This window comes from Pantherophis guttatus, chromosome 8, assembly GCF_059756535.1.
Source record: "Pantherophis guttatus breed Tessera chromosome 8, ASM5975653v1, whole genome shotgun sequence".
Classification (NCBI taxonomy): domain Eukaryota; kingdom Metazoa; phylum Chordata; class Lepidosauria; order Squamata; family Colubridae; genus Pantherophis; species Pantherophis guttatus.
This window is the reverse complement of record NC_142070.1, coordinates 7,411,116-7,423,375: the sequence shown is the minus strand read 5'-3', so window position 1 is coordinate 7,423,375 and position 12,260 is coordinate 7,411,116. Positions and strand designations below refer to the sequence as shown.

The 12,260-nt window shown below is 41.9% G+C and overlaps 1 protein-coding gene across 7 annotated transcripts in view; it reads left to right on the top strand.

Annotated features, from left to right (window-relative positions):
• SLC4A4 (solute carrier family 4 member 4) overlaps nt 1-12,260 on the top strand; it is a 191,152-nt gene that overhangs the window by 120,877 nt on the left and 58,015 nt on the right. For all 7 annotated transcript variants that reach the window (XM_087875228.1, XM_034431263.3, XM_060687039.2 and 4 more), the window contains 2 exons: nt 3,192-3,268; nt 11,607-11,764. In XM_087875228.1, coding sequence (XP_087731354.1) covers nt 3,192-3,268; nt 11,607-11,764 — 235 coding nt within the window. The remainder of the gene's footprint in view (nt 1-3,191; nt 3,269-11,606; nt 11,765-12,260) is intronic.

Here is a 12,260-nt window from a genome sequence, read left to right as displayed (position 1 = left end):
AGAATTCCCTAGCCAGCCAGTCCTGTGATGTCACATCAGCAGAGAAATCTATAGGCATGGGGGAATTCTGGGAGTTGAAGTCCGCAAGTCTTAAAGCTGCCAAGTTTAGCGATTCCTTCTCATTACCAAAGCAATGAGAAGAAAATATATCTTTACATCCAAGACAAGTAGAAAGTATGTGTGAATGACTCAGACAGATAATTTTTGCAAATAGAAAAAGGGGAAGACGTGTAGCACAGTCTGATTTGCAAGCTTCTGTTAGTGTAAATTACTCTCAATAAAAATAGTTTCAGCCCATCTGTGGAGTTAAATCCTGGTCTGATCTACTACTAATAACTTTGCTTTGACTACTGAATTCTATGGACTTAAATGTTCAAGCTCCTTGCTGGAGAAAATAATGCAATTATAGGTATGTACATAAATACATATGTATGTATGCATGCATGCATGTATATGTATACATACACACACACACACACACACACACACACACCACATACATGCAATATATGTACTTTTTCCTAAAGATGTTGAGACTCTAGAACAAGTGCAGAGAAGAGCAGCAAAGAGGATTAGGGGACTGGAGACTAAAACATATGAAGAAAAGTTGCAGGAACTGGGTATGTCTAGTCTAGTGAAGAGAAGGACCAAGGGAGTTATGATAGCAGTCTTCCAATATTTGAGGGGCTGCCACAGAGAGGAGGGGGGTCAAGCTATTTTCTAAAGCACCCAAAAGCCAGACAAGGAATAATAGATGGAAATTGAACAAGGAGAGATTCAACCTGGAAATAAGGAGACAGGGAGAACAATTAACCAATGGAACAGAAGTTGCCTTTGGAAGTTATGGGAGTTTCATCACTTGAGACTTTCAAGAAGAGACTGGGCAGTCGTTTGTCAGAAATGGTGTAGGGTCTCCTGTTTTGGCAGGGGGTTGGACTAGATGACCTATAAGATCCCTTCCAACTCTGTTAATCTATTAATATTGCATGGAATGCCATCAAACATTACAAACCTAGGACTACTGAAAGAAAATAAATTTCTCTTTGTCTCGAATCGTGGCAGTTATTGTTGGAATGTACATTATTCCACTCCTATCTGCATGCATGTGCTCCTATCCTGTTGGACAGGCTTACTCTTGCTTATTATACCTGTTCAGTATCGCACTATATTCTTACTGAGTCTTTCTGCCTTTTTTAGACTCATTCTGTTCTCCTTCACCCTTGTTATGTGTTTAGCTATTTTGAAAGCTAATAATAAGACCTCATGGCTCCCTTCTATCAGTTAAGGGGAATTTTATTCTCGGGAGGCAAAAGTCCTACAAATCTTATATATCCACAATTTGGAAGGGCTGATAGGGAGTACAGAGTTGTTATGCCATGATATTGTTCAGTTATTCTTTACGTGCGGTGTAAAACTTGGCTTCAGCTATAAAAGAGCAAGTCCACCTGTGAAGTCCAGTTAAACTGAAATATTAATAAAAATCCTATGCAGAAGATTCTAGACAAGACTAGATTAGACTAGACTAGACTAGAATAGACTAGAAAATATGGAGTAGAACAGAATGGAACAGAACAGAACAGAAAATGTGGAGTGGAACGGAACAGAAAAGAACAGAACAGAAAATGTGGAGTGGAATAGGAATAGAATAGGAATAGGAATAGGAATAGAATAGAATAGAATAGAATAGAATAGAATAGAATAGAATAGAATAGAATAGAATAGAATAGAATAGAATAGAATAGAATATAGAAAATATGGAGTGGAACGGAAAGGAACAGAACAGAAAATGTGGAGTGGAATAGGAATAGAATAGAATAGAATAGAATAGGAATAGAATAGAATAGAATAGAATAGAATAGAATAGAATAGAATAGAATAGAATAGAATAGAATATAGAAAATATGGAGTGGAACGGAAAGGAACAGAACAGAAAATGTGGAGTGGAATAGGAATAGAATAGAATAGGAATAGGAATAGGAATAGAATAGAATAGAATAGAATAGAATAGAATAGAATAGAATAGAATAGAATAGAATAGAATAGAATAGAATAGAATAGGCCAAGTGTGATTGGACACAGAAGGAATTTGTCTCCGGTGCATAAACTCTCAGTGTACATATTAGAGTTAGATACGGTTGAATGGAATTCCAGGGGATGTAGACAGCTTGTGGTACTTAAAGATTCCAGACTGATCCCTCTTTGGGATTGTCTGAGCTTGCTTGTTTTCTTGCAGACTAGATTGATGCACTGATGATGTTACCTAGTCTGGGTAATGAAACTTCTGCAAGAAAACAACCAAGCTCAGAGAACATCAAGGGCCCCTCATTTCAACCCCGAATTACAAATATTCTCTTTTATTGAGCCTTTGTTTTAACTCCACCTCCAGGTCCTGCCATTCCTTCTCCACTTGGGATGTTTTCCCTGACCAACTGTGATGAATGGACAAAAAACAAACTGGCCATGCACAGAAGAACTTTCCAATGTCCATTTTGATCCCACGTCTTGATTTTACACGATATCCGTGGGATGTTTTTAGGAAGTCTGTGACTTAGAAAGGAAGGGGGGGGCCCTCTTGCAACAAAGCTCTTTTATAGCCATCATACTGTAAGGAAGTGATGTCGATCCATGTCTGCTTACTTGGCAGTGACAACGAAAGGGAGACTTTTTAAGCCAAAACAGGAGTACAGGGTCATCTTAAACGATAAATAATAAAGTTGCAGTCTTTAATGTGTCCCAAGAATCTTTAATGTTTTTGCACAATTTTAACGACTGCTATATGAGATAAGTATCCTCTTGTATATTCCATTTGATTAGAAATTATGTTTATGTTCAGGCTACATAGGTGTCATTGTCTTACATTCGTTTGTTAGCAAGTGCCAATACTTGGCCCAACTTGTCTCGACTTGAAGCTAAGCTAGGCTTAATTAGTCTTTTGCTGGACGATCACATGCAAATTCCAGAGCTGGGAAATTAAAAAAAAATAAAATAATCCTGGAATCTGGAGAAAAATCATGGTCATTTCCAAATAGTCACCAAGAGTCAAGCTTGACTCAAGTTCTTCTTTAATTCTAGGTTTCCAAACAAGGTTTGTGTAATTATCAGGTTATCTTAATCGGGTATTGCTATAGCCTCTCTCCGTCTTCAACATATTACAACGGTAGTATTAATTGGTTTGGCACTTGTACTTTCAGGTAGTCCAGCTTTGACACCCAGAAACTTGACGTCCTCTAGTTTGAACGACATCTCTGACAAACCTGACAAGGAGCAGGTAAGCTTCAATTTTGTGGCCATCGGTGTCCTCCTCTGAAGGGGGGTACCGAGAGTGTCTATGATCCAGAAGAATGAGAATGTGAGGACAAAAAGGGAAAAAAGAGTCCAGAACTGTTGCTTGTTGTCATCTGAAGAAGCCATTACAGTACTTGATTTGCTTGATTTGGGTTTAAGATGATGTGTTACAGCTTATTTATAGAGCTGTGGTATTGCTGTTCTCACCTAGGCTTCCCCAGCAGCACGAAGCCGGATCCTTGTCCCGATAAACCCCTTTTATTTAATTTACAGTGAATTCCTCTCCAGCAAAGTCTTTCCTCTCCCAAGGTCTTTCAAGATAGTTCACAATTACCGACCTTTATCAGGCTTGGAGAGTGGCCAGGTTGATATCTTTCATATGATGCAATACTTGGCAAGAATGCAGGAATGAACTAATTGTCTCTTGCAAACTCCACTCCCCTTTGCTCCTCTTTTATTCCCTTTGGGAGGGGACATTCATCGTAGCCTTACAGTAAGGCCTGTAGCCTTACTCCCAAGTCGACCCTTGTTCTTTAGCTGTTCCCTTCGTCTGGCAACTCTGCACATGCGCACACTGGGAACAGGCTCCAGCTGTTCCTCTGCCTCACTGATGACTGACTCAGAAGGCAGCTGATAACTGGCATACGGCCCTGGCCCCCTCTCTGCCTCAGACGCAGAGCCCTTATCAGAGCCTTCCCCAGACTCCAAGACTGGCCCATGTTCCTCCCCAACCTCCTCACTGTCCAAATCTGCTGCCAGATCCTCTGGCCACTGACGGGCCACAACAATTGCAGGCTAATTCTGCCGATTGCCAGCAGTTCGATCCTGACCGGCTCATGGTTGACTCAAACTTCCATCCTTCCGACGTCAGTAAAATGATGACCCAGATTGTTGGAGGCAATATGCTGATTTTGTAAACTGCTTAGAGAAGGCTGTAAAGTGGTATATAAGTCTAGGTGCTATTGCTTTTGCTATTATTTGTAGAGATACTTTTCAGGGATGACTTTTTCTTGACTTGGGGGTTGAATGTCCTGAAACTCCCATCCTTTCATGGGGTTGACATGTCACCTCCTTTTCCTGTGAATTCTCGCGCTGACTTCTTTTACCTCCAACTGTTACTGTCAGATCGATCCAACTCTCTTTCTCTAAACATCACTCAATACCGTTCCATTGCAACCTTGCTTTAAGTAGGTATTTCTCATCTAGCTCTGTTGAATATCTCTTTTAGCTGTAGCTGTTTATTTGGTTGACTTTTTTTTATATTTATGCATTGTGTTTAGATGCACTTTTAATTATTTTTATTAAAGAGCCATGGTGGCACAGTGGTTAGAATGCAGTACTGTAGGCTACCTCTGCTGACTGCCGGCTGCCAGCAGTTCGGCAGTTCAATCCTGACAGGCTCAAGGTAAACTCAGCCTTCCATCTTTCCGAGGTCAGTAAAATGAGGACCCAGATTGTTGGGGGCAAGAGGCTGACTCTAAACTGCTTAGAGAGGGTGTAAAGCACTATTAAGCGGTATATAAATCTAAGTGCTATTGCTTTTGCTATTGATTTGCTTTTATTGGAGAAGTAAATTTCTATTTATAATTTTACCTGTGTTCATCTGAATCATTAACCAGTCCTTCTGCCTCTTCTAATTTATTATTTATAATCTATTATTTAATAGATTATTTTAATCTATTCTAATTTCAGCCAAATTCTGCTAAAAAACTTTGTAATGCAATTTAATTTAATTTAATTCAGTTTTCACTCAGATTTCACTTTTGGGCAGAGGTACTTGTCTTTTGGATCCTTTGAAATGAATAAGCATCAATTTTAAAATAATTCTTAATTTGGCTCTATGGAACACAGGAGATGCACTGTAGTATGAGATGTTCATCTCCTTCCACCTGATATTTTGTACAGGTAGTCCTCAACTTACAACAGTTCATTTAGTGACCGTTCTAAGTTACAATGGCAATGAAAAAGGTGACTTATGACCATGTGATCAGAATTCAGACGCTTGGCAAAGGACTCGAGACTGATGACGTGTTTCACCCCTCCCACAGGCCCAGCCTGGTCTTCTCCTACAATATCACTCGATAGCACTAAACATTTTCTGTCTGATTTTCTTCATACAATCCGAGGTCTCACTTAAAGACTGCTTCACTCAGTGACCAAGATTCCAGTCCCAGTTGTGGTTGTAAGTCAAGGACTTCCTGTAACTGCAGTCAGAATTTCTCTTTGGCTGGCGTTCAGTGTCTTGCTTGTTATGCTTAAGAAACTGAAGATCGATTATGAAATAGTGATTTATCAGGGGATGAAGAGTGAACGAAGCGCAAAGCACTGAATCCCACACGCTGTGCTGTTAAATAGAACAGCAGGAAAGGAGTCAATTCTTTAAATAAGATGTACAAACATGTCAGGCGCAAAAAATCAGGTCCACACGTGAAGGTCCAGTTAAACTGATTGATTGCTCCTGAGGCCTGTGCACAGGAATATTTTCAACTAACGGATAACACCTGCTTGGAGTTGGATCAGGGTCCATGGAATTCAAGGGAGGCTGGAATTAGTCTGTTCGTGGCTACATAGGGATTCTAGACTGATCCCTCTTTTAATCCCACCTCCACTGTCTAGCACTCCTCCTTCTACAAAACACTTCCCAAAATATTAAGACAGCCAGATATTAAAAATGTACTCAGTTATCAGCACTTCTGGGAAACGGCTTTGTAGTATCTTAATGTTTAGCTTTGATCATCAGGTTTCAGACTCTGATTTTCAGAAAGCCTCTTAGGCACGATCAAGAAAGGAAGAACGTGTGATTATTTGGAAACAAGTCAGGGTTGCAACTGGTGAAATAAAGGCAAGTGACATTGACATGATGGAAACAAATAGATTATAGGTAGAGTCTGCTATAAAATGGTAGCCTGACAGAATCAGGGCTTTAATTTTAGAAGGTGGGATTCAGATCATAGAATTAGGAGGAGGAGGAGGAGGAGGAGGAGGAGGAGGAGGAGAGGAATGGTAGGAGGAGAGGAATGGGAAGAGGAGAAAGAAGAGAGGAATGGGAAGAGGAGGAGGGAGGAGGAAAAGGAGAAGGAGAGGAATGGGAGGAGGAGAAGGAGAGGAATGTGAGGAGGAGAGGAATGGGAAGAGGAGAAAGGAAAGGAATGGGAAGAGGAGGAGGGAGGAGGAAGAGGAGAAGGAGAGGAATGGGAGAAGGAGAGGAATGGGAAGAGGAGAAAGAGGAGGAGGAGAGGAATGGTAGGAAAAGAGGAATGGGAAGACGAGGAGGGAGGAGGAAGAGGAGAAGGAGAGGAATGGGAGGAGAAGGAGAGGAATGGGAAGAGGAGAGGAATGGGAAAAGGAAAAAGAGGAGGAGGAGAGGAATGATAGGAAAAGAGGAATGGGAAGACGAGGAGGGAGGAGGAAGAGGAGAAGGAGAGGAATGGGAGGAAGAGAGGAATGGGAAGAGAGAAAGAGGAGGAGGAGGAGGAGGAGGAGGAGAGAAATGAGAGGAGGAGGAGGAGGAGGTTATTTGTGGAAACCCAACCAGAAGCAAAGTTTTGGTGTGCTGGTGGAATACCAAACATGCTCCTGAAAGCCTAGAATTCAAGACATGTAGAGAAATATGTCATCTTGACCACCATTGGACTTGCTGGTCAGAAAACAATGGAAGTTACCCATAATTAAGGAGCTCTTTCTAAGTGTGGTAGTCAATCATTCCTACCTACTAGGCAGATGTGAAGTCCAGACCTTCCGGAACATTCAGTGCCCTTATCTAAAATATCATTCCTGCTTGAAGTGGCAAATTCAGCCTTTATCTAGGTCAACATTAAAGAAATTTAAATAGGCATTATTTCTGGGGATTTTTTTTTTTTTTGTAATCTTTTTTTAACAAAGACCATGGCACCCTTCCTGACTCTGATAAGCATAGCTATATATGCATATGTTACCTAGGTTCAACTATTATACAACCTTCCCTATTCTTCGTTAACTTATCATTATCTTGCTAAGCTTCCCATCTTTTCATCTTCAGGGAAAATAGATCTGCTGTTCTCGCTTGCATTTACACTTGCTCAAATTTGAAGTGAGGTTCCCTATTTAGTTCTACCACAAATAGAGTTGAATTGCTGATGCGGTAAGTGAGTTGAAAGGAAAGGTTGCCACAAGCTGAAGAGATTTATATTTTACTTCCAGTGGTGGGATTCAACCAGTTCGCACCACTTCAACAGAACTGGTTTTAAATTGCTGACAGGCCCCTCCCTTCCCCTTCCAGAACTCCACCTGTGGCCCGTTTTTGCTCCCAAGAGGCTGCAGGGAGGCCTACTAGAACCAAAATGGGGCATGGAGGGGCGGTCCCCCCCCCGTGGCCTATTTTTGCTCCCAGGGTGCAGGAAGCCAAGTACTGCCTGTCACACACCCTGGCCACGCCCACCCAGCCAGTCATTAGGGCAGAGAACCAGTTGTTAAATTATTTGAATCCTGCTACTGATTACTTCGCAAGATAACTTCGTATACATGAATGGATGGATGGAAGTGAAGGCATAATTATAAGTAGCGGTATAATTTATGGCCAAGATAAATTGACAGCCAGTTTGGCGCAATGATTAAGATGCTGGGTTAGAAACCAGGAGACTGTGAGTTCTAGTCCCACCTTAGGCATGAAAGACAGCTGGGTGACTATGGGCCAATCACCAGGAGACTGTGAGTTCTAGTCCTGCCTTAGGCATGAAAGACGGCTGGGTGATTTTTTTTTAATTTGATTTATATGCTGCCCTTCTCTGGAGACTCAGGGCGGCTTACAATGTACTAAGCAATAGCCTTCATTCTTTTGTATATTTATACAAAGTCAGCTTATTGCCCCCACAACTGGGTCCTCAATTTACCTACCTTAGAAAGGATGGAAGGCTGAGTCAACCTTGAGCCTTGGCGAGATTCGAACCTGCAGTAATTGCAGGCAGCTGGTCTTAATAACCAGCTTAATAACAGGGTGCCTTAGACCACTGTACTACCAAGGCTCTTTTTGGGCCAATCACCAGGAGACTGTGTGTTCTAGTCCCGCCTTTGGCATGAAAACTGGCTGGGTAACTCTCTCTCAATTTACCTCACAGGGTTGTTGTTGTTCAGAAAATAGGGGTGGAAGGAATGTTAGGTATGTTCGCTGCCTTGAGTTACTTATAAAGTAATAAAGTCAGGATAAAAATTAGGTAGGTAGGTAGGTAGGTGGATGGATGGATGGATGGAGAGATAGATAGACAGACAGACAGACAGACAGACAGACAGACAGATAGATAGATAATGTTAGTCTTTCCGCAAGAGTTTTGTTTTTTACTTCCGTCCTGCAGGTTGCAAATCTCACAAAAATTCCTTGAGACTCATGAAGGCAGTGACCTCAATTCAGAAGAGAGCGTGTGTGAAAAGTGTGTGTTTTGTGACTTGCAGGATTTTTCGTCTTCAAAAAGGGACTGTTAGGTGTCCTCTGTGTTTGTTTGGAAACAGCATCAGGCTCCAGTATCTTCCAGCAGAAGAGATGCACAAATGATCCTTGTTAACGCAGTCTCTTATTTTTGAGGATTAGGTGAACTCTTTATACAGGAAGTTGGACCCTCGTCCTCCCCCAGAAGCTTTGCCAATCTCCAAGCGCTCCGTTCTTTGGGCTTTGTTTCCATATCCTTGACAAACCTCCTTCTTTCCCCCTCCCCCCTTTGCCCCCCAAGTGAATCTCAGTGGCCTCTTCCTACCTTCCCCCAGCGGCTTATATTTTAAATCTACGAAGTTGCAGAAATGAATGGGACGGGGCTGTCGATGGGGGAAAAAAGGGGAGGAAATGCTTTTTCGTTCAGTTTCAGACACAGATGAAAATTTGTATTCGAGCTGACCGTCCTCCAACCAAATGCATGAGAATTGGGTTTCTGTTTTTGCGGGGAGGGTGTTTTTGCAGGGAACACCTGCTTAGGATGCAGAGTACGTTTGGATGCCCTTGGCCAGCTGAATCGTAGACAGAAGTCTCTTGTCTCTGTGTTTGTGGCGCTTTCCTGACTCCCAGGTTGCCATATCAACAGGAAAGACCGTTTCCAACCCCCCCCTCCTCATTTTGTCCACGCTAATTCTAAAGTTTTATAAAGTGCTTGTCTTGGTTGAAGAATACCTCTCGCTTCGCCAAATAAAACTGTAGACACCATTTCCTGCTGTGGGAAGCTTATTCCTCCTATGAGTTGTGTAAGACCTTACTTACTCAGCCTCGCCTTTCTTTCGCTCATCGGCACTGGCGATTGTCTAACTTTTCATTCACTGGCAATGAGTGTTAGTGGCCGTGTTTGCTCTCGTGTCCTGGATTAACCCCCAGCGATGAAGCAAGGAGTTTTGCGAAACGGTGCCCTTTTCACACACCTGTCTGAAAGGAAGTCGGTAGGCAGTAGGGTACAGCTAGTCCTCAACGCACGACCACAGTTGAGCCCAACATTTATCTGCTTGAGCGAGAAATTTGTTAAGGGAGCTTCGCCCCACTTTACGACTTACCTTGCCACATTTGTTAAGCGAATCACCGAAGTTGTTAAATTAGTTGTTATGTGAAACTCAACGGCTTCCCTGTTATCTTTGCTTTTCAGAAGGTCGCAAAAGGGCTCCCTGGGACACTGCAACCGTCATAAATATCAGCCAATTTGCAAGCATCCAAATGTAAATCACATGACCAGGGGGATGCTGCTACGGTCGTACGTGTGAAAAATGGTCATCAGTCACTTTTTTCAGTGCTGTTGTAACTTCAAACCATCACTAAGTCAACTGCTGTAATCCGTTTGCAAAGTGAAAATTCAGAATCCTTGTTTCTTCCTAAAAGAGTCAGCATTTTGATTCCTACTGGACGTGACAATTCAGAGAAGAGCAATATTAGTTGCAATGCTATTTTGAAGGCATATAATATGGCATGAATTCATTTTTTTTGGAGGGATATGAGAAATTGAGGAAAACAGTATCCTCAAATATCTGTCCCTGACTCATAATAACAGAGTTGGAAGGCACATTGAAGGCCTTCTAGTCCAACCCCCTGCTCAGACAGGAAATCCTATGCCATTTCAGACAAATGGTTGTCCAATATTTTCTTTAAAACTTCCAGTGTTGGAGCATTCACAACTTCTGGAGGCAAGTTGTTCCACTGATTGATTGTTCTCACTGTTAGGAAATTTCTCCTAGGTTGCTTCTCTCCTTGATTAGTTTCCACCTATTGTTTCTTCTCCTGCCCTCAGGTGCTTTGGAGAATAGTTTGACTCCCTCTTCTTTGGGGCAGCCCCTGAGATATTGGAAGACTGCTATCATGTCTCCCCTAGTGCTTCTTTTCATCAAACTAGACACACCCAGTTCCTGCAACCATTCTTCCTATGTTTAGCCTCCAGCCCCCTAATCATCTTTCGTTACAATGAAATTACAATAAAAGATTATGACTCTTTCATTATAATATTATAATAGGCATTTCCCTGCAGGAGTATTGGCTGGTTGGGGACGGGATGAATAATTACAGCTATAGTCTCTCTCGTCTGTACTTATTTTTCAATAAAGTACCAAGTGGAACTTCTTGTTTGTCTCCATCCTCTATTCTATAAGCCTCTGCATCCATCCAATTTACCAGATCAGGTCAGATAATTTATTATGCAGTTTCCATCAATAATGGATCAGGGAACGGTAGAGTTATATTTCACTTGTCTCTTCCAGATGGCCCTCATGATTGACAGTTGGTGTGATTGTTGCCTGCAGTTCATGTGGGAAATGTGCAACAGACTTGAGAGACTGTGTTCTTTCTCTGGTCTGCCTCTCCGGCATGCAGGAAAGACTTCTGTGTGGCTTCAGCTATTTATGACAGCAATTTCTCCATCATTCTTTGCTTTGTATTGAGTTCTTTTCTGTAGAGATGCTGGCTGTAGAGATGCTACCTCCCCCATGCCCCCTTTTGGGCCTTGGCCTCTCTGCAGCCTCCTGGGAGCAAAAACGGGCTGCAGGGGGCCGGGCCACAACCCCCCCACCCCCTGTGCCCCATTTTGGGTCTAGTAGGCCTTTCTGCAGCCTCCTGGGAGCAAAAACAGGCTGCAGGGGGCCGGGCCGCAACCTCCCCCCCCCGTGGCCCGTTTTGGGCCTAGGAGGCCGAGTGCTGCCTGTCCTACCCCCTGGCCACGCCCACCATGGCCACGCCCACCCAGCCATTCATTAGGGCAGAGAACTGGTTTTTAAATTATTTGAATCCCACCACTGAAGGTAACCACAAACCATCTGCAAGTTGCTTTCTGGTTTGATGCTAAGGAGGATTCGTCCTTTAAAAATTCGTCCTTTTTTCTCTTTTTTTCATTCAGCTGAAGAACAAATTCATGAAGAAGTTACCTCGGGATGCTGAGGCCTCCAATGTGCTGGTTGGAGAAGTCGACTTTTTGGAAAACCCTTTTATTGCCTTCGTGCGGTTGCAGCAAGCAGTCATGCTTGGCGCTCTGACAGAGGTCCCCGTACCTACTCGGTAAACGAGTTTTTTTCTATCTGTTGCTGTGTATTTTTTTTTTAAATTACATTTAAAGTTTAAAAATGAACCTGCAATCCAGTGATTGCTTTAATAAGCCATGATATTTTCCATGGAGAGTTTCTGGAAAACTTTTTTTAAAAAAGTTATTATTTTTTTTAAACAAGCAGACATGCAAACAAACAATTCATCCTTAATCATTCAGGGTTTCATTCGAGTACATATTTTGTGTCTTCTACTCCCTCCTCCGTCATTTTCATATTATATTTCTATCATACCTTTATATTTTCATTTAAATTGTTACATCATTCTTCCCAAATTTCTTATGTTTATATTAATTCATCAATTATCTAAATTTATATATATATATATATCTTCTCTAACCATTGATATAATTGCCCCCATACTTTAAAATACTCTGATTCTTCCTTTTCTTGAATTACCATTGTTAATCTATTCATTTCTGCACATTCCAATATTTTCTTAATTACTTCTC